The sequence below is a fragment of the Ammospiza caudacuta genome, chromosome 23 (assembly GCF_027887145.1).
Source record: "Ammospiza caudacuta isolate bAmmCau1 chromosome 23, bAmmCau1.pri, whole genome shotgun sequence".
Taxonomy (NCBI): domain Eukaryota; kingdom Metazoa; phylum Chordata; class Aves; order Passeriformes; family Passerellidae; genus Ammospiza; species Ammospiza caudacuta.
Window position 1 is genome coordinate 5,097,205 of NC_080615.1, and position 22,958 is coordinate 5,120,162.

General features: G+C 46.5%; 1 protein-coding gene across 1 annotated transcript in view; it reads right to left on the reverse strand.

The window, feature by feature from the left end:
• B3GAT1 (beta-1,3-glucuronyltransferase 1) overlaps window positions 1-22,958 on the reverse strand; it is a 40,359-nt gene that overhangs the window by 10,950 nt on the left and 6,451 nt on the right. The window contains exons 2-4 of the mRNA XM_058819081.1: window positions 4,856-4,967; window positions 4,556-4,702; window positions 721-1,229 (exon numbers count right to left, since the gene is read on the reverse strand). Coding sequence (XP_058675064.1) covers window positions 721-1,229; window positions 4,556-4,702; window positions 4,856-4,859 — 660 coding nt within the window. The 5' untranslated portion in view covers window positions 4,860-4,967. The remainder of the gene's footprint in view (window positions 1-720; window positions 1,230-4,555; window positions 4,703-4,855; window positions 4,968-22,958) is intronic.

Genomic DNA, 22,958 nt, shown 5'->3' on the forward strand with positions numbered 1-22,958 from the left:
CTCCCTGTTGGGGAAGATGAAACAGGAAAGCCTTATCAATATGATTGTCTGGCAAAAGATTTTGAGAATATGGAAACTATAAGCAAGATTGAAATGAAAGCAAGCTTTGAGATCCCTCAGTTACTGAACAGCTGGAAAACAATGGTGTGGCTGGCTGAAGGTGATCCCCTTTTGATGGAACAACACCCTCTGCTTGCAGACAGGCCCAAGGGTCAGAGCAGACCCTACAGCTTGGCAGAAGGGGCCCAAAGAGGAGATTTTAGGGTTTAAAATATAACACAGGATGGTAATGTAATGATTCTGATAGGCTGCATGTAATGCTATAGGATTTGTGTATTGTACTAGATTGGTTAGTGAGAATTAGAATATTCAACATAAAAGAAGATTTATTGTATTGTAATGGGAACCTCGCTGTCTTACCCTTTTACTCTCTCACCCTCTCATCCTCTCTCCCCCTCTCTTCTCTTAGCCCTGCTCTGAGCTGTGGCTGGCAGCTCCCAGCAGGGCCCTGCACCCAGGCCCTTTGCAATAAATCCCAAGTTCCACAACCTGGCTGCAGAGATCTCTCGTCTCTGTCTGTCCCGACCATCCTACCCCAGGCTCACTAGCCCCATCCTAGATAAATACATAGAACAACCACTACACTCATCCAGGCTTGCCACAACCATCCTACCCTCCCCAGATTCACCAGCCCCATCCACCCCCCCAGCAGGCCCTTACCTCCTCAAAGAGCTCCAGGCTGTAGGTGTTATCATCATCCGCAAAGTAAACAATCCCGGGCTGGCTGTAGTTTTTGTGAAAGGTCTCTCTGAGCCACCTGAGGGCCAGGTTCCTCTGCATGGTGCCGCGGGGGATGCGGGGGTCCCTCATGTCCCCTCGCAGTTTGTAGTTGCGGGGGGTCTCCACGTTCAGGTGGGTGTAGTTGAGCCCCGTGTCCCGCAGCAGGCGGGTGATGAGCGGCGTGCGGCGCTGCGAGTCCTCCACCAGGATCCAGTGCAGGTTGGGCACGTGCAGCAGCGTGTTGGCCAGCCTGGTCAGCTCTGCCTTCTGCACGGGCCGGCTGTAGGTGGGGGTGACCACGTGGATGGTGGGCAGCGTGTCCGACCACGGGGGTGGGCGCGTGTAAACGTACTCTGTCCTCACCACCTCCACTATGTCCCGGTCCGACAGGCAGTATTCCTTGGAGTCCAAGCCTGCAGCGAGATCACGCTGGGAGTCACCACCATCATCTGGGCAAGGGCATGGAGAGAAGAGAGAGCTGCATGGACTTGGGCGTCCGGCACTCCCCGGCTGAGCCAGCGGGTCACCCTCGTGGGTGCCAGGAGTGGAGGCTTTCGTGGGTAAGGGCACGGATAAATAAAGGAATCAGGGACAAACACACGTGAGAAAAGAAGATTCTGCTGCTAGAAAACCAGCACCAAAAAGAAAAAAGGCCTGAGAGCTCACAACAAGCTGAGTGCTCAACAAGCTGAGCTCACAACCGGGCTGAGCGCTCACAACAAGCAGCTTCAAAAAGCACCCAGAAGAGACAGGTCTGTAGAGCAAATAGGTTTAGATAAAGAAGATAGCCACGTGGAATGATGGTCCATCATCCCTGAAGAGCTCCAGTGCTCTGGGCACCACGCTTAGTGGGGCAGGACTCAGATCTGCATTCACTTGAGCACCTGGACTGGGCAGCAGGGAAAACCTGGTGGAAAACACCAGGCCAGTGAGGGAGTCACCACCATCATCTGGGCAAGGGCATGGAGAGAAGAGAGAGCTGCATGGACTCGGGCGTCCAGCACCCCCTGGCTGAGCCAGCGGGTCACCTTTGTGGGTGCCAGGAGTGGAGGCTTTCGTGGGTAAGGGCACGGATAAATAAAGGAATCGGGGACAAACATGCATGAGAAAAGAAGATTCTGCTGCTAGAAAACCAGCACCAAAAAGAAAAAAAGGCCTGAGAGCCCGGGATAACTGGGCTGAGCGCTCACAACAAGCAGTGTCAAAAAGCACCCAGAAGAGACAGGACTGTAGAGCAAGTAGGTCTAGATAAAGAAAATAGCCAGGTGGAATGATGGTCCATCATCCCTGAAGAGCTCCAGTGCTCTGGGCACCATGCTCAGTGGGGCAGGCTTCAGATCTGCACTCACTGGAGCACCTGGATTGAGAGGCAGGGAAAAAACTGATGGAAAACAGTGAAGATCCCCAGCAGCACAGTCTGGGCAGGACACTGCAGTGCCCTACAGCTCTCTGAGAACCACAGAGAAGTGGGGAAAGACACACTTCAAATGCAGAAATGGAGAGTGGAAATGAAAGCCTGTAATTGTAGGTTTTTCCTGCAGAGACTTTCCCCTGCCTCTAACTAACCTGCCTCAAAAAGGCCCCTCCAGCCTCTGAACAGAGCAGCCCCCTCAGAGCTGCAGATGTGAGCAATGAACTGCCTAAAGATTGGATTCTCTGATCCCAACATACAAAATCCCTGCAAATGTTAACAATCGGCTCAAGGAAAACCAGTGTTGATGCACCTGCTGATTTTCCAGGGTGCAGCTTCCATGTGCAGGGCAGGAAGAATTCCACAGGGGGAATGCCACAGTCTGCAAAGATAAAGGGGGACCCCCACTCAGGATGGAAGGCTGCCTCTCCAGTGGGCACAGAACTCTTTGAGCCATGGATTTTTCAACATCAGGTAACTACCAGGAACTTGAGATGAGAAAGAACAGGAACAGAGGCCCATTAGATCTGCCCCAGCAGGGGATTACCCATGGCTTTTTCATAGCATGTTATTCTTCCAGCAGCAAAGCTTTGATGCCTGAACCAAATGAAAGCTTTTTACTCCATGGTATTGACAGAGGGGGGTGGATATTTGGGGAAGGAACAGAGTACACGTTGCTGTCAGGCCCTATGTGCTGCAAAGCACCTCAGCATCACAGCAGAGCTCTCTGAGAGCTGGAATCAATTCAGAAATAAATCTGCGAAATGCATTGGACACAGACACAAATGTAATTAGCCAGGATGGTGCCCGAGACAGTTTGCAAAGCCCTGCAGGTCAGATCCTCAGCTGTGAGCCCTGGCACGGGGAAGTGCTGCTGTGTGGGCATCTCCAGGTGCACATCTCTCTCAGCATCTGTGAGCAGAGCATCTCTGAAATGCTTCACAAGAGCAAAATGATTCCCCTTGAGAGATTTCAGATTGGTCTCTACCACCACTCACTCTTTACTGGGGGCTCTGAGAAGCAGAGAAGTGTCTCATCAAGGTCATTGGTGAGTTCTTGACCGAGCCATTGGAGCAGTCTCCGTGCTGTAACTGCAGAGGCCATTCACAGCAAACAGCTTTTAGGGCACTGATCAAACTGCTGTACAGACAGGTAGCGTGTTTTTAGTCATTTTTAAAGTCCTTTTTTAGAGCCCAGGAGATTCCTCACCCTCTGAAACACTGTCCACCTTCCAGAAGGGATCAGAGGCATTTTTCCCTGCCCAAAGCCTCAGAGGTGGCTGTCAGGAGAAAGGGAAAACTGCTCAGGACAGACTGAACTACCTGCAGCTCAAACTGCTCATCAGAGTGTCCAGCAAAGGGATAAGCAGCTATGGAGGATGGAGACAAACACTGAAAGGGGAGAGAATCCCTCAGAGAGGATGAAAGGGTCCTGAAAATGAGCTGGTCTTCTTCCCCCAGACCAGCCTGCCCACAGCAGAAGGGCAGAGCCAAGAAGGAAGGTGGTAGAAGGCAGCATGGCTTCTTCCAGCCCCCAAGAGCCCACACAGCCCTTAGATATTGCTGCTGTGCCAAGAACAGGACCAAGCTGGGATGCTTCTGGCCAGAAGGGTTCCCCCAGCACTTCCTGCAGCCCCCGATTCGGGCCAGGGCTGTGTTTACTGCAGTGTGTGACAGGAGTGTGGAGTCAACTTCTCAGAGCACTTCAGCTCCCCCAGGCAGGTGAGATCTGGCTCTTGCCTTCTCCTTCAAGTGCAAGAGCACTGCTTTTCTGCTTTCCTTAAAGTGCTCTCAGCCTCAGGTCTCCCGGAGCAGCTGCCTCGAGTGGCAGCTTTGTTTCCTCTGCTGTCTCTTTTGCAGCTTTCCTGCTGGAATAACTTTGTGTGCAGAGCACTGCAGAGGCCAGCAGGGAGGGAGGGAATCCTCTCAGGGAACAAAGAGAAGCAGCACTCTGGGCTGAGGCTATAAAGAGCTCTCCAAGTGCAGCAAGCACAGAGTTTGATGCCTCTGAAGAACCCCTAGAGCAGAGGTGGGGGAGTTTGATGCCTCTGAAGAACCCCTAAAGCAGAGGTGGGGAGTTTGATGCCTCTGAAGAATCCCTAGAGCAGAGGTGGGGAGTTTGATGCCTCTGAAGAATCCCTAGAGCAGAGGTGGGGAGTTTGATGCCTCTGAAGAACCCCTAGAGCAGAGGTGGGGAGTTTGATGCCTCTGAAGAACCCCTAGAGCAGAGGTGGGGAGGCTCCTGCATGGGCATGGTCTGGGAGCTGAGATGAGCATGGCTGCCATGGAGGAATGAAATGAGAGAGGAGATGAGGACGAAGGGGGGATGCACGGGCTCGGCATGGGCTGGTTTGATTTCTCTCACCCTTGTGCACTGCAAGCAGAGGAGCAATGGTGCTCTGGTGCCACACGGTGATTAGCAGTGTCCAGGGCAGAACTATCAGCACGATAGCCAGGATGTCTCGTCTCTTCGGCATCTCCAAGACTGACTGGGCCCACAGCTCCTCATTACCTGACAGTGAAAACCCCAGAGACAGAACAGCAGAGCACATGGAGAACAGAAATAAATGGGCAGGAAGGAGCAAGGACAGAGAGAAGAACGCGAGAGAGGCAGAGAGCAGCAAGGTGACATGGCTCGTGGGTCTTACCAGTGCTTACAACCCACCCATTGCAGAAGCAGGTTTGGAGGGGCCTCGGAGCCAGGAGCAGGAGGGAACCTCTGCAGGGCACTGCTGGAGCTGCCAGCAGGAACCTCAGGGACTCAGGTGGGAGGAAACCTGCAACACACAGCAAAGGCCAGTGGGCACTGTGAAAAATGCATGTTGTATGGCTCTGTGCAGATATTTACCAGGCATTGTGAAAAATGCATGTTGTATGGCTCTATGCAGATATTTACCAGGCATTGTGAAAAATGCATGTTGTATGGCTCTATGCAGATATTTACCAGGCATTGTGAAAAATGCATGTTGTATGGCTCTATGCAGATATTTACTATGTGTATTTTGTTGTATTGATTAGTAGTGCTGTATTCACATTTTAATAGTTTTGTAGTTAAAAGGTAACTTTTGTAGTTAAAATAGTTAAAAACTTTTGTAGTTAAAGTAGTTAAAAATAAAGTTTAACTTTTGTAGGTAAAATAACTCTGTTTCTGTTGTCTCATATTGTCATCTGCTCCATGCAGATATTTGCTATGTGTATTTTGTTGTATTGATTAGTAGTGCTGTACTAATATTTTAACAGTTTTGAAGTTAAAAGGTAACTTTCGTAGGTAAAATAGGAATTATGTATGAGGGATATTTTTTAAAGAAAGGAATGAGGCACTTGCACCAGATAGCAGTAACAGGACACCTAAATCTTTCAGAGAAAAAGAATTCATTGCCTCATTAGGAGAAGAAACTAACTTCTTCCTGGCTCCTCAGCTTGGAAGGTCCTTCAATAAATATAACTACTTTTTAACCAAATGGACCAAACTTATAAAAGTGTGAAAACCATGACCCATTGTCGATTTTAGGGTGAGTTTTGTCTGCTCTAAATGTACCTGTAGGACCTTCAATAAATAGAACTGCTTTTTATTCTCTTAATTTTGCCTGGCCTCTGTTTTGTACCTAAGACCCTTCAATAAACATAACCACTTTTTATTCCCTTAATTTTGCCTGTTTTAGGTAAAGGACAAAGGCATCATTCCCATCAACACTCCCATCCTGCAGGCAGCTCCACTCTCAGCTGAGGCTTCCAGCAGAGCTCAGGTTGGCTCCCTCTCCGAGGTGCTGTGCCTGGAGTCTATTAAAGTGCCACAACGGCTTAGTTTGATGCAAGACAAGCACATACAAGATTTAAGCAGGCTGTATTTCAGCCTCAAGCACAGCACTTAGCAGGGCTGCCACGCACCAGGGCAGTTTGCAAACACGGGTAGCAGTTTAGTGCTGCTGCTCCCAGGTGGGGCCGCGCATTAGAGGCTGCTAAAAGGGCTGCAGTGCAGGCAGGCAGAGCCCAGGGATGCTGCAGAGGGAGCAGGATGCTCTGGGAAAAGCTCTGCTCTGTGATCTAGGAGTTATCACATCCCCTCCTTAATTCCACTTGAGTCTGGTGCTGTGACCGTGTCCACAGGGGTTTTCAGATTGGGGAACAGAGGAGGATCTGACTCCATGTTTCAGAATGCTTCATTTATTATTTTATGATATATATTACATAAAACTATACTAAAAGAATAGAAGAAAGGATTTAATCAGAAGGCTAGCTAGGAATAGAAAAGAATGAATAACAAAAGCTTCTGTCTCGGACAGAGAGTCGGAGCCAGCTGACTGTGATTGGCCATTAATTAGAAACAACCACATGAGACCAATCCCAGATGCACCTGTTGCATTCCACAGCAGCAGATAACCATTGTTTACATTTTGTTCCTGAGGCCTTTCAGCTTCTCAGGAGGAAAAATCCTAAAGAAAGGATTTTTCATAAAATGTTTCTGTGACAGGTGCCACACTGCTTGTGCAAATATTTTCCCAGAGCTGTTTTTTTTCTTGGGGGAAGACATGGAGAAATCCAGGTTCAGAGCCCTGATTAGCCCAAATTGGATTGATCTGAGTTTTCCTTGGCCACTGGGCTGTACAGCCAGCCCCCAGTACTGTGCCCACTTGGAATGAAACAGCTCCAAGAACTGCCAAGTTTTTCTTCTAAATGAACCTTGCAATATTCAAGTGGCTGGACAGAACCTGGTTCTTCCAAATTAGCACTTCAACCACAAAGGTATTAATTTACCAGGGAAAACAGGGCTTTGTCCTTAAAACTGTCATGTAAATGTCCCTCAACTGAAGTTTCAGTGAATAATTTCTTTTCCATGCATATAATATCCAAACTCGTAGGAAAATTCCCAGCCAACTCTAGCAAACAGCCAGTTCCCCAGTCAGAGCTTTCTCATTTGTTTTCAGAATTGGTGAGAGCAGTCTAATTCAGACAAAATAAACCAGGGAGGAAGAGGAGGAATTATTCCAGCAAGCATCAGCTTTCTGCTGCATCCCTGTCCAGCTCTTGGAGCCAGAGAATTCCTGCTGGCCTCGATCTGCCAGAGCACAGTGCCCTGAGGATAGAGCATCATCCCTGCTGTGCCTGCACTGCTCACTGTGCCTGAACAGAGGACAAGGAGCAGTGGCACCCTTGGAATCCCCTGATGAAGCTGGAACAGGTCCCTTGAGCACCCCTGCAGGGCCTAAGGGGCAGCTGGAAAGGCTGAACACCTTACCCAGGGAAGTGCCTTCCCCAGAAATGCACCCAGGAAAGGATTCTGCTGCTGGAGATGGGGTGGGAAGAAATAACAGCTAAAAAATCCGCTCAGAGCCCATGGACAGCCCCTGGCAAGCTGCCACAGTGGGCGGGCATCACCAAATGCCCTGTTTGTCATGGGCAGCTTCCTCCAGGCACTGTGCCCTTACTTCAATCTGCCTTTCCCCTGCCTCCTGCCCATCCTTTCCCCTGCCTCTGCCCATCCAGGCTCAATCCAACCTCATCCCATGGGACAGGCTGAGCTTGCCACGATGGCAAACGGGCCCCTTTGTGCTGGGGTGCTGCTCTGCCTCTAGCCCCTGAGCAGTGGGGACAATGAGCAGCTCCAGTGGTTTGTGCTTTGCTCTGATCATTTCCATTTGCACGGAGCATTCCGCAGCTCCCTGGTCACTGAGCTGTCTCTGTGGAGCTCCAGCTGCCCAGGGCCAGCAGGGAGAGCTGCCAGGCCCAGGGAATGTCCCAGTGCTCCGTTCCCTGTCCCCCAGAGCTGGCTGAGCTCCCTCTGTGCCACTCCTGGGCTGCAGGTGCCACTGGGATGCAGTGGCTGCAATCAATGTCCCCAAAGGGACACGAGCCCAGGGAGGGTCCCAGATGTGAGGGGTGGCTGCAGGGACATGGAACCAGAGGGTGACCCCAGTTCTGGCCATGTTTTGCACCCTGAGCTGCCCAGGGAGCACCACAGCTCTGCTCTGCAGCCTTCCCTCCCTGCTGGCTCCTGAAGGGATTTGCTGTTATTGATGATCCTGCCTGAAGGACGTGGTGAGAATTCCTTTGGGGCAGCTGGAAGCTGTCACAGACATCTTTTATGAAAAAGCCTTTCCTTAGGATTTTTCCTCCTGAGAAGCTCGGAGGCCTCAGGAACAAAATGCAAACAATGGTTATCTGCTGCTGTGGAATGCAACAGGTGCATCTGGGATTGGTCTCATGTGGTTGTTTCTAATTAATGGCTAATCACAGTCAGCTGGCTTGGACAGAGAGCCCGAGGCACAAACCTTTGTTATCATTCTTTCTTTTTCTATTCTTAGCCAGCCTTCTGATGAAATCCTTTCTTCTATTCTTTTAGTGTAGTTTTAATATAATATATATCATAAAATAATAAATCAAGCCTTCTGAAACATGGAGTCAGATCCTCGTCTCTTCCCTCATCCTCAGACCCCTGTGAACACAGTCACAGTGAGCGCTGTGAAATCTCCATCCAGAGCATTCCAAGCTTCCATCTCCACACCCTGATGCCACCAAGGGCTTTGGTGAGAGGTGACACCAGCTCTCAGTGTCACAAAGCCATGCTCCCCTCTCAGCATGTGCCAAAGGTGAAATCCATTTTCTCCTGCGAACAACACCAGCCAGGAATTACATGGCAGCCTGTGATTTTACACTGCTGGTGATCACAGCCCAGGACAGAGGGCTTGTCCTGAATCCTAAAATTCCCTTGCTGCCAAAGCCAGGCGAGGATTTTTGTGACTGTTTGTGGTACAAGACAAAAATTGGTCTGGGAAAATGATATTCCTGTTCAGGGCATTTACTCCACCCCTTCCTCATCACAACAGCACTCTCCTTTTCTCACTGAACCTGTTTGAAACAAAACCTGCTTAATTCAGATTGTCACTTTTAAACTTCCCCTGTCTCCTCTTCCCCAGGGAAATGAAGGAGAAGGAACAAATTTAAACATCAATTAAAACAATCAAACTCTATTTTCCACTACAGAAAGTATCCTGCCTTTTGGTTTTTTTTCCACTTTTGAAAAGTGATGTGCAAGCCACAAATCACTGGCTCAAATGCAAGTGATTTTAGGGTTTAAATACTCCTAAAACAAAGGATTTTGCACGGTTTTGGGAAGAATTGAGTGCCACAAGATGAAAGAGATCCCCATCCTCCGGCAGAGGGCAATGGTGTCGAGGAATGACAACGTGGAAAGGGCACTGATCTAATAAAAAAGCTTTAATAAATCCTGGAGCCACGTGTTAGTAACATGCTGGATTATTAAACACTGAAGGTTCTTTTTTTAAATCAAGTTAATTGGCATCAGCTCTGACACTTGCCATAGGAACGAGTGATTTGATCTGCAACCTTTATAGGCAGTTTTACCTTCATTCCTCCTCTGGGGCTGATCAGCCCCAGTGTCATTAATCCTTGGTTTGCCCACACTGAAGAGAAGTGATTTAGAAAATGTTAAACTAAAGAAAGGCTTGATTTGAATTTGTACCTATACATCTTACTGGAGTAAAAACATTGTCTAGATGTGAAAAAAAAAAAAAAAAAATACACCCCAAAAAAATCCCCAAACAAACGTAGCAAACGTTGTTTTGTTGTGCTTCAAACAAGCCAGGAAATAACAAACAGATGCTGCCAAAACCTGCAACAGAAGCTTTGCAAAGAAAATAAACACTCACACTTCAGGAGATTGTCACCAAAAGCTTTTTCCTCCCAAAATCTGAAATCAGGGTTCCTTCTACTTTTGAAACAGCAGCTGGGTCTGATCCCTGCTGGGAAATGATGTTGGAGTGGCACAAGACAGGGTTGGTCCCTCTGCTCTGCCCACCTCAACCCAAAAACCCTTCTGAATTCCCACCCCAGCTCAGGCAGGTGCCTGGCACAGAAATCAACCCCCGGGATGTCCTGCCCCCTTCCCAGAGGGGGAAACTGAGGCACGGGGTGGTCACAGCACAGCACACCCTGGGCACAAGGCTGGGTCAGGACAAGGCTGGATGGGGTTGGGACCAACCTGGGGCAGTGGGAGTGTCCCTGCCCATGGCAGGGGTGGGACTGGATGAGATTTAACTTCCTTTCGACCCAAACCAGTCTGGAATTTCAGGATTCTGGAGCAGCAAGAAAATAATCACTCACACTTCAGGAGATTGTCACCAAAAGCTTTTTCCTCCCAAAATCTAAAATCAGGGTTCCTTCTACTTTTGAAACAGCAGCTGGGTCTCATCCCTGCTGGGAAATGATGTTGGAGTGGCACAAGACAGGGTTGGTCTCTCTGCTCTGCCCACGTCAACCCATGAGCCCTGTGACCCCAAAAACCCTTCTGAATTCACAGACAAGTGCCTGACACAGAAATCAACCCCCGGGATGTCCTGCCCCCTTCCCAGAGGGGGAAACTGAGGCACGGGGTGGTCACAGCACAGCACACCCTGGGCACAAGGCTGGGTCAGGACAAGGCTGGATGGGGTTGGGACCAACCTGGGGCAGTGGGAGTGTCCCTGCCCATGGCAGGGGTGGGACTGGATGAGATTTAAGTTCCTTTCGACACAAACCAGTCTGGAATTTCAGGATTCTGGAGCTCCGGGTGCTCCACACTCATCCCTGCTCTTTATCACACTGCCTGGCAGGGGATGGGCATTCCAAGCCTCTGTTTAAGATTTTTGGTATTTGGCAGAACAGGCTTGTAAAGCACAGGCTAAAAATAAAGGTAGCAATAAAAGCCTCTTGCTCGTTAATTACTCTGTAAGCCATTACTGCCTAAAAACCCCATAACTTTAATGGGGGCTATTATAAGTATAGTAGCAAAACTGTGCAGCTAATTAGTGTTTAGTTATTAAGCAGAACATAGCCAGAACTGAGTAATGAGCTCACAGAATTGCTGCTTCTTGGAGGGTTTAATCAGGAGTGGTGTTTTCAAGCTCAGATTCTCCCAATCCAGGGGACAAAAGGACAGAGGATTTTCAGGTCAGCTCTGAGGGGGAATGGCCATCCCTGAGCTGATCTGTGCAGCACAAACCTCAGACTGCAAGTCAGCAAAGGGAAGGAGAATGGCCAGAAATGTTTCAGGTGTCCAAGAGAATCATTCCAGCTAGAGGAGACCTGGATTCATCCCTGAAAATCCAAATTTTGGAGCAAATGATGCAATGGAAGGTGAGGGTTTGCATCATTTCTTCACCCAGCATTTGTTTCCTTCTTTTAAAAATTGAAATAATTCCTATAGCCAGAATACAGAAATAATGAATTCTTCTTTTTATGTTTTTTATTTGGTTAGGTTTTTTTAGGTTGGTTTATTTTTTTTTTTTAGGTTTCAGAAACCCAGAGGTGCTGGAGAAGCCTGGTAAGGAAGCTCAGCCTCTGGGGGCTGTTTTTTCACTCAGTATTTTCTACAGCTTCCCCTACAAACCCCTTGCCTTGGCCTACAGAGCCATTTCTTGTGTTTTCCAAACTGCCACAGAAACTGAGGCACAAAATTCCCCTGGCCTTGCAACAGCTGAGGCAAAACCCAACCCACCCTTCCCTTCCAGCCTGACCCACAAATGGGATCAAGAACACAGATTATCTCCCAGGAAAAAAAAATAAAATAAATTAACCAAGCTCCTCAGAACAACACTTAAATTTTAAAGCAAGCATGAGTAAAGTGGATCCAGGGAGCTCAACACAAGCACAATTAGCTGCTGGAACTTATTGCCACAGGATACTGAGAAGAACAAGAACTTAACAGGATTCAAAAAAGGATTAGTTGTGTATGTGAATAAACTGCATATCCAGAATTAGAATGAACCACCCACCAGTTTGGAAAACATAAAACCCCTTGAGTTTCAGAGCTTCAGCCAAATTTTAACAAGCATCAGAAACTTTCTCTTCTCCAGATTAATCCCCCCTCCGTGGGAGAATCAGGACAGGAGTGCGGTGGCACTGCTTTTATGCAAGGCTCCACTGCTTCCAACAGCAAGGTGCACCGCCTGGGAAAGTCTAAAAATATTGGATTTATTGTCCTAAATGTGTTTGTTTTCCTGGACAGGCTCTCACATTGCAGCCATCACCACAGTGCCCAAGTGCTGTCCAGATTTCTCCTTTATTACAGGCACTGCACTTCTGCCCTTGCTGCTGCAAAGGGATCTTTTCCAAGGCTGGAAAAAGCAGGAATCTTTTTATTAAATGATTTTGGAAAGGGCTGAACCTGAACTTTGCAGCCTTCTTGTGCCAAGCAAAGCAGGAGCAAAAAAAATGTGTCGCACACCCTTGGCACCAGCAGTGGTGAGGCTGCTGTGGGTCCTGGGTGCTGGCACAGCCTCACCAGGGAATGGCACCACATTTAGGGACCTTTTCTGCTTCCAGATGTGAGAAATGCTGCTCACTTCCAAAAATTGGAAAGGTTTATTCAAACCTTATCAAAAATCCAACAGAAGACTGAATAGAGAAAATATTACAGTGCTGGGAGCAGAGGATTTTCCTCACCATGTGCTCACCCACACAATGGAGATTTTGCTTTTTAACCCTTTAGCTCTCCCAAAGTTCTGTCCATCCACTCCTTCTTTGTTGTCCAGGGGTGGAGATCACTGCCTTAAATCTTGATTGGAGGTCAGGAATTGCCGTGGTAACAATCCCACATTCCTAAATGTCCCAAACCCAGGGCACCCCATAATAACACCACAAGGGGGGTAAAACATAACTATAAACCTATATAAATATAGCTAGTTATAGTTATAAATATGACCTATATAGTTTTTATATACAATAGTTATAATATATATAGTTATAATTATAGTTATAATATAATATACTAATATATAATATATAATAGTTATACATAATAGTTATAATATATAGTTATAATAATTACATATATATAATAGTTATATGTAACTATATTATATATATTATATATATAATAGTTATATATAACTATATATAATATATGATATATGTATAACGGTTACATATAATTATATATAATATATAATAGTTATATATAACTATTATCCATATTATATATATTTATTATATATAATATATATTTATATATAATAAATATAATGAAATATATTATAAATATAATAAACATAATAAATAAATATTTTATAGCTATATAAATATATATTTTATATATATTATTATATATAACTATATTTATTATAACTACTATATATAACTATTATAACTATAATATATAATAGTTATTATATATATAGTCTAGTTAAATATAATTATAAACCTATAAAACTGGTCCTAACATATTCACAATATTTTCCTTTTAATTGTGAGTCAACCATGGCATTCCTCATCTGTCAGACAGAGGATGCTCTGCTCTGCCAACATTGGCAACACCAGGAAAGCTGTGCCTTGACTCAGGTGTGGGATGAGGAGGCCTCTGCTACCCCCAGTCCTCCCTGATGAAGGGCTGCACTTCTCACATGGTTTTTAAGAAGAATCTCTCCCGAGATAAAAAGCTGTTTGACTTACAGCCCACTCCCAAAATAGAAAGGCAGCTGGGAGTTGCTTTGCTTTGGGAAAAGTTGGTGGATTTTTGTTAAGGTTGCTGGTGGAAATGCTCCAACAATTCTCTCATTTAAGGGTTTCTCATCCAATTCTCCTCACTGGTGACACAGCACAGGCTCTCCATCAGACACAGTCCTAGGCTCTCCATTTCCACCTCTGTGCTCTGCATTGCACCGAGTGCGTGTGCACTGCTGACTCCCATGGATCTGAAAAAGTGACACTAACAAAGGATGACCCAATTTCCACGAGATCAGGCTCAATTCCACAGCTCCATAATAGGCTTTGCATATGCTTTGTCCGAGGGGTTTGAAGGCAGGAGCTGCCACGTGACACCTCATGGGAGCAGGTGGCAGGTCACAATGACCAAACCGCACTTTTCCAGAGGAAAAAGCTCATCTTTCCAACCTGCAGGCCAGCAAACTGCATTTTCCCAGGATGCGCAAGGCTGAATCATCAAGCCAAATGTTCCTTTCCTTTCCTTTCCTTTCCTTTCCTTTCCTTTCCTTTCCTTTCCTTTCCTTTCCTTTCCTTTCCTTTCCTTTCCTTTCCTTTCCTTTCCTTTCCTTTCCTTTCCTTTCCTTTCCTTTCCTTTCCTTTCCTCTCCTTTCCTCTCCTTTCTTTTCCTTTCCTTTCCTCTCCTTTCCTTTCCCCCTGTACCCAAGGAACCCTAACAAACCAAACAAAACTTTTATATCCTCTGTGAATTATTGGTGCAGGATTCTATGGGTAGCCCTGGTGGGACACGCTGGCAAATTCACAAATCCAACCCTCAAACAGGAAGAGCTGTGCCCAGCAAGCCACCAAGGCTCAATTTATGTCCCAAATCCCAAAATTCTCAATTGCAGACCTGGAGGTGAGACTGCTCTCCTGGGTGGGACACACCTTTGGTATCACCTGGCAGCAGCTCAGCAGCCCCACAGCCATCAGCACTCACTTTTAATTAAAGAGCTCTTCCCAACCCCTGGAAGAAAATAAATCCTGCTCTATTTAAAAAGGAGTTATTAATAACCTGATTCTAATGTATGAAAGAAAAGGGGAGAAAGAAGCTCGCAGAGCTGTGAGCAAGTTCCCTCTCCCACTGCAGAAAGCCACCACTGACTTCTCTAAAAAGGGAACTTAAAAAGGGATTTAGTTCCTAAAAACATGATTATTCTCTTTTCAATAGCTAACATCAAATATCTTAAAGGTGGGTTTTTTCAAAAAAAAAACATGAAGACATCCAAATTCTCCATCACTTTTAGTAACAGCAGCAGCTGCTACACCAGTCCCTGAAGACAGAGGTGAAGCAGAAACTGCTGTGCAGGAGCTGCAGGACTTTGAGCAATGTCCAGGCTGGGAGATGCTCCAGACAGGCAGACAGGAGAGTTCCTTGCCTGGGGGCAGAATGAGGCACTCTGGAATTCCAGTGCTGTGAATTCCCAGCTGGCATCACCTCCCTGCTCCTCCCCACAGGTGCAGCTCAGGGCTGGGGCAGAGGAGCAGAGCTGCAGGAGCTGCACGAACTGCAAGGAGCTGCAAGAGCTGCAAAAAAAAAAAAAAAGTTGCAAGAGCTGCAAGGAGCAGCTGTGATGGTCAGAAGCCCCCAGAGCAGCCACACTGGGAATTTCAGCTGAACACTCTCTGGGTGTCACCCTGTTCTTCTAAAGTTCTTCCAAGCCTTCTGATGTTTACATTTTTGTAATGGAGTTTCTCACACACTTTTCATGTAAATAATGATTGTTTTGCATTTCTTTTTGGAGAATTGATGGGCTGTTGGTTTGACCAGTGTGGTTGGAGAGGTGACAATTTCATCCTCCAATCCATGGTCACTTTTGAAAGTTTATAAATATTGCAGTTCAAAAATAAACTGCTCTGTTTTTACCTTGGACATCTCAGCTTGTGTGTGTCATTCATTTAATGTCCCATTGTGACATCTGGGTAAACTCATGTTTAAATTCCTGATTTATTCAAAACTACCTTTCCACTGCAGAGCTGCCAAGGTTCCCAGTGTCACTGCTGCTCCCCGAGCCAGAGTCCTTGTCCCCTCCTGTCCCAACAACACCAGAGCTCATCCCAGCACTGCAGGAACAGATTCATGGCAGAGCAGTGCCAGTCACACTGATACCTTAGGATTTTTGCTTTTATATTTTTAATCTAAATAATAATAATAATAATCTAAATAATAATAATCTAAATAATAATAACAATAATAATAATACTACTATAGCAACAATAATAATTCTATTCTATTCTATTCTATTCTGCAATAATATATTATTATATTTTCCATCTATTTGTACCCTGCAGTTCTTTAGTGTAGAACTCCAAACCCCACACACAGTGGGAGCTGCTGCTTCCCCATTCGGGGCAGACACAACAATTCCTCTCCAGGCCTGGCAATCAAGGACACCTCACTGCCTCAGGGCCCAGAGATGGAAACAAAAGGGAGTTGGGGGCAGCAAACTTGGGGTCAATGACTTCATCAGCTGAAGCTGGAATTGGCAGATTCACCCCCAAAAATGCAAATGGACCAAACTTTAAAAAGTGTGAAATCCATAACCCATTGTCCATTTTTGGGTGGATTTTGTCTGCCCTAAATGTACCTGAAGGCCCTTTAATAAATAGAACTGCTTTTTATTCTCTTAATTTTGCCTGGCCTCTGGTTTTAGGTATCCCACAAAGGCACCAACAGGAATATTCCCAGTGGGTTTTCACTCCCGTGGCCTTTGAGGAAACTCCAACAGAGCTCAGCGTGGCACTCAGAGCTCCCAGCTCAGCAGCTGGACAAGAAATCAGCCACTCCATCAGCTTAGAGAGAAAATTCCCAGCTCCCGTCCCTGTTAGATGGCTCTTTTAAAGGGATGAGGCTCAAATCCTGATCCCTGCTCAGTGTGGGTGCCCAAAGAGGAGTCAGTAATGGGACTGAGGAATTAACATTGATTCTCTGATGCCATAGTGTGGAAAGGGAAGTGAGGGGAGGGGAATTTGGCATGATTAAGCAGATGCCTAACTATAATTCAGCAGCTTGCAGCACAATCAATTGGTGCTTGCAGTCCTGCAGTGCATTAGTGCAGCCACAAACCTCACACCCAGCTTGGAAGGACATTTTTAAATGGTCTCCTGTGTGGACTTTTGTTCCCTGCCCAAATTCTGAGCTTGCTGGGCCTGCTCATAGGAGCACACAGGGTGCTCTTATCACCTTTTGCTCATCAGCTCTTTCCCCAGGGAATATGAACTTCTGCCTGTTTGGGATCCTTTGACATGTCAGTGATGCCTCAGGTTTTAGCTTTTCTATTTTTCATATTCTGTGCTGCTTTAGTGTGTGGGTCTGGGTTCACATCAGGGGATGCTGAGCTCTGTGCACAGAGCAGGGACACAAAACAATTCCTGCTCCAGCTGGGCACCAAGGACAAATGATCCAAATCTCAGCCCAGGAGCACAAATCCCGTGGGCTGCAGAGAGAAAAACAAGCAGGGTGGGACTGCCTGGGCTAAAGCTGGAATGGGACAATGAACTGCAAGGTGCAAATGGAGCAGAACTGATCCCAGGGAGAGACCCCGGGAGTGCTCGTGCATTTTGGGGCCATTTTGGTTCATCTTGGGGTCATTTTGGGGCCATTTTCGTTCACCTTGGGTTCATTTTGGGACCATTTTGGTTCATCTTGGGTTCATTTTGTGACCATTTTGGTTCGTCTTGGGTGCAGCCCTGGCTGGGCTCTTGTGCTGCCCAAAGTGAATCCATTAAAAATAAATCCCTGCTTTATTCTTTAACTCTGCCCGCCCTCTGTCCTAGCTCAGCCGTCTCAAGGCATCCCCAGGATACCCTGGCCCATTCCATGTCAGAGGTGTTTGGCAGGGAATGATTCCTTCTCTCTCACCAGCACAACCCACCCTGTGCCAATCCAATAAACCCAGAGCTGCTCCAGCTCTGCCTGAGGAAATGGGATTTGGCTCTCAGAGGGAAAGGCACAGGATGAATGTTCAGCCTTGTCCGGCTTCCAGCCCCAGCCTGGTGCTGACTCTGCCTTCCCTGTGGCTGAGTTATTTTGGCTCAGCTCACCTCAGCCTGCTCTGGAGGTGAGATGGAAATAGCTGCCCAATTCTGGCCAGGGATCTCAGGGAGCTCAGGGGCTGAGCAGAGCCATGGCAGAGGCACCAATGCTGGCAGAGCCCAGCTCTCACCAATCCTATGGCCTGGAAAATGTCATTTCTCCTCAATTTAGAATCACTCAAGGTCCAAGCCCATCCAGATCTTCTGAATGAGAAATGGAGGAGCCAAACTGGTGCCTTGGGATTTTAGCTTTTATATTTTCCATCTATTTGTAACCCTGCAGTTCTTTAGTGTAGAACTCCAAACCCCACACACAGTGGGAGCTGCTGCTTCCCCATTTGGGGCAGACACAACAATTCCTCTCCAGGCCTGGCAATCAAGGACACCTCACTGCCTCAGGGCCAGAGATGGAAACAAAAGGGAGTTGGGGGCAGCAAACTTGGGGTCAATGACTTCATCAGCTGAAGCTGGAATTGGCAGATTCACCCCCAAAATGCAAATGGACCAAACTTATAAAAGTGTGAAACCCGTGACCCATTGTCCATTTTTGGGTGGGTTTTGTCTGCCCTAAATGTACCTGAAGGCCCTTCAATAAATAGAACTGCTTTTTATTCCTTTAATTTTGCCTGGCCTCTGTTTTAGGAAGCCCCAAAAGGCATCAAAGCAGAAGCTGGAGACAGGATGAAGCTGAGCATTGCACACATCATAACTCAGTGAGCACGAGGGTGTCACAGGGAGAAAAGCATCCCCAAGTGCCAGCATCACTCCCCAGCCCCTGCCCTTCCCAGGAGCATCCTCAGCCCTTGGAAAAGCCTGTCCTGCTTGGCCAAGCACCATCCTGCCACCAAATACTCCCCCAGAGAGTCTCAGCAGCAGAAAACTCTGATCTACAGCTGGCTGAGGGCACACAGCCCTCACCTGGCACAGACTGAGCTGTCTCAGAGACACCCAGATGTTGGGGTGTTGTGGGGTCCTCTGGATGAGGTGAGAGATGAGAATCTAAGTTCTCAGAAGGCTGATTTATTATGACATGATATGATATGATATGATATTGTATTGTATCATATTGTATTGCATTACATATTATATCATATCATATCATATATCATATCATATCATATATCATATCATATCATATATCATATAATATGAAAATGATACGCTAAAACTATACTAAAGAAAGAGAAAGGAGACCTCAGAAGGCTAAACAAGAATGAATAATAAAAACCCATGACTGACCAGAGTCTGACACAGCTGGCTGTGATTGGCCATTAATTAAAAACAATTCACATGCTAAGTAAATAATTCTCTAAATCACATTCCAGAGGAGCAGGACATGGAGAAGCTGAAGCTTCTCATCTTGCCAGGAGAAGCAATCCTGGCAAAGGGATTTTTCATAAAATATCCCAGTAACACCCAGACTCCCCTGCAGGCTTTGCTTGCAAGGTGAGGTGCCAGATGAGCCCTTGGGGAGCTGTGAGGAGCTGGGGGGGTTTGTAAGCCCTGCTCTAAGAATATTGTAATCACACAGTAATTATGGCACATCTCAAATCAACCAGGCAAATCACAGCGTTGTCATTATTATTATTATTATTACCACTGTCACCAGCCCTGCCTGGCAGAGAGCAGGCCCTGCCCAAGGAGGGAGCAGGGCTGAGGGAACATCCACAGAGCTCCAGCTCTCTCCCTTCAGGGCTGCCCAACCCACACCCCACCTCCCTGGCAGCTCCTTCCTTCCCAGGACCACGTCTGTGCTTCCCTCAGCTGTACCACACGTAATTAGTCAGGTTGATTTTACCTTTTTTTTATTTTAATTAAACAACTTCAAGCACAAGAGCAGCCCTTGTGATTTGATTGGAGCTGTCAGTCTTTCAAATGTCATTCCTATAGATGACTAATCTTTAAAAACATCAGTTACTAAACTCATTGACTCAGTTGATGATGAGCCAGAGCAGAAATGATGGTTGAGACAGAGAGGGAGGTGGCAGAGCTGCATGGGGCCACTGCAGCTCCAGGGATTGGAACTTCCAGGGAAATGCAGGCTATGGAAATGGGGATGTGGCACATCAGAGAGGAGATCTGGGCACTCCTGGTCCTCCCAATTGTTGTCATGATGACAAAAAAGAGAATTTTCTGTCTCAGCCTCTCTGAGTGTGCTGGTTCTCAGCACAGAGTGAAGGCACGGATTCCCATCCTGCCTCTGGAACAGGGTTCCCTGCACTCCCTGACCCCCTTTTCCCACATCCCCCCAGCGCAGCTCAGCTTTGGGAAGCACCCCAAGATTTACAAGGTGAAAGTGTCCCACAGCAGGAGCAGCAGAGGGGGCACGTGGGGATCCCATCCCAAATGTGGATTTTACCCCACTCCACAGGCTGATCCCATCCCAAATGTGGATTTTACCCCACTCCACAGGCTGATCCCATCCCACTTTGGGATTGTTCCCCACCCCACAGGCTGATCCCATCCCACTTTGGGATTGTTCCCCACTCCACAGGCTGATCCCATCCCAAATGTGGATTCTATCCCACCCCACAGGCTGATCCCATCCCACTTTGGGATTGTTCCCCACCCCACAGGCTCTGTGCCCAGCCTGGCTCCCAGCCCTGCAGGGCTCCCAGCACTGGGATAACCCAGTACAGAGATAACCCAGATCCCGCCCTGCTCTGCCCTGGGATAACCCGGGCTCTCAGGTGAGTTATTTATTAACTCTGAGCCTCTTGCCTTTGGAGCCTTCTGGAATGAGACAAACAGGACAGAAACAGTGCTGGCAGCATTTTCAGAAGGCAAATGGGTGGAAGGAAGGAGGTGCACGTGTGGGGTGACAGTTTCAGGGGATTGCCACCAATCCCAGCTGTCACATTTCCCAAAGCCAAAGGACAGAGTTCAGATCCCCCTGCTTCCCTCCCACACGTGTCCTGCCAGTCCAAAACCCCCAAAATCCCCCAAACAGATTTATGGTGTGCAGCATTTCCCTGAGCCCAGTACCTGACAGCAATTCCTGCATCCTCTCAATGCCACAGCCTCCACAAAGGGCAGAAATTGGGCTTTATTTATAGACAGGCACCTTTTATTGCCATTTTTCCTCTTTCCTGAGGCCAGCCTGCCAGGCTAGGGGCAGAGACACAATCTCCACCTGCAGGATCCAGGCAGGTCCCCCTTGCTGCTGAGGATTCATCTCACAGTGGGTTTATTCACAGCTGTGCCTGCCAGGCCCCTTCCCTGTGCTCCTCTCTGAGCTCTGGCTGCTTGCACTTGGGAGAATTTCAGAGTTAAAGGAACTAATAACTTAGAATAACTGACTCCAAGGGAGATGAGGCTTCAAACTGGGCCACCCAGGAGTGAGCTGAGCTCTCAGAGTTGTCCTTTTCCACACAGCTTCCAACCCATCTTTCCAATACTCCCCATTTCAGCAGTAATTTTTTGTCTCTGCTAAAAATCATGTCAGGAGTGATGCTCCTTGATGTGACAAACAGAGGACAACACTTCCAAAGCCTCACAGGAGGTCACTCCAGGAGCTGCACGCTCTGGGAAGATGAATATGTCCGAGTCATGCCTGCTGAATGTGACACTATTATAGGAAAGACACAGGCAGAATTATTCATCAGCAGTGACTTGTGTGGCTCCAATCTCCTTAACCAGCTGCTGTCCATCCAAGTGGATCAGAGCCCATCTGAATAAAACCTGGGCTGTCCCCAGCAGCCCACAGCACCCAGAGCAGCCTCTCCTGAGCTCTGCATCCTCCTTGGGAGCCAGGCATTGTCGCAGACATCTTTTCGTGAAAAATCCTTTCCTTAGGATTTTTCCTCCTGAGAAGCTGACAGGCCTCAGGAACAAAATGTAAACAATGATTGTCTGCTGCTGTGGAATGCAACAGGTGCATCCGGGATTGGTCTCATGTGGTTGTTTCTAATTAATGGCCAATCACAGTCAGCTGGCTTGGACAGAGGGTTTGAGCCACAAGCCTTTTTTATCATTCTTTCCATTCTATTCTTAGCTAGCCTTCTGATGAGAACCTTTTCTTCTATTCTTTTAGTATAGTTTTAATGTAATATATATCATAAAATAATAAATCAGCCTTCTAAACATGGAGTCAGGTCCTCGTCTCTTCCCTCATGCTGGAACCCCTGTGAACACGGCCACAGGGCACGGCAGGAGGGAGGGAATATTCCTGCATGCCAGGCTGCAGGGAGCAGGCAGGCAGCGCCACAAAGTGCCTGGCAGCCTCTCAGAGGTGGCAGCCTTGTGCCAGATTCTCCTTCCCTCTCTCCCAAATTAGAAGCAGAGTGTGCCACTAGAAAGTCAGGTGAGGGCTGTCTCTCAAGGAAGAGAGAGGCTGCCTCTCACAGCATGCTGCTGCTCTGAACACACCCAGAACCCCCCAAAACCCCCACAGCTCTCTCTGCACTGTCCCAAACCTGCCCAGGTCAGGAATGCCCCGACCCACAGCATAAACTGTGCTGGGATTTATTCACAGCACCTGTGATTTAAACACTGCTCTCCTGCCATGGACACAGCCAGGGAAGCCCCTCTTGGAGGCAGAGAAATGGCACATATTTGCAAACATTTTAAAAATAAAAAACTTAAATAATAAATTAGAATTCTTTAAATTGTGCAAATTACTAATATTCACCTTCCCTAGCTGCAGAGCCCAAGCTGGGCAGTGCTGTATTGCACTAATAATATATAATACATATATAACGTAATAATATAGTGTAATGCAATGCAATGCAATGCTATGCAATGCAATGTAATGCAATGCAATGTAATACAATGTAATGTAATGTAATATAATGTAATATAATATAATGTAATATAATATAATATAATATAATATAATATAATATAATATAATATAATATAATATAATATATAATGTAATATATCATACATATATAATGTACTACATATATAATACATATAATAATACATACTATGAATGTATTATTAATATATTATTAATATATAATTATTGATGTATATTATTGATACATTGTCATATATAATACATATTATATATGTATTATATGTACATATGTATGTATATATATGTATTAAGTGTACATATACATTGTATATAGTAGACAATATTATATACTCTCTATTTACATTTTAAACATAATCTATATATAAAAATATAGATTTTTTAATATTGAATGTATACATAATGCAATATAATGTAATGCATATATAATGTAATTATAGAATATAATATATGTACATATATACAGTATATATACACTATATAATATATTTTTATG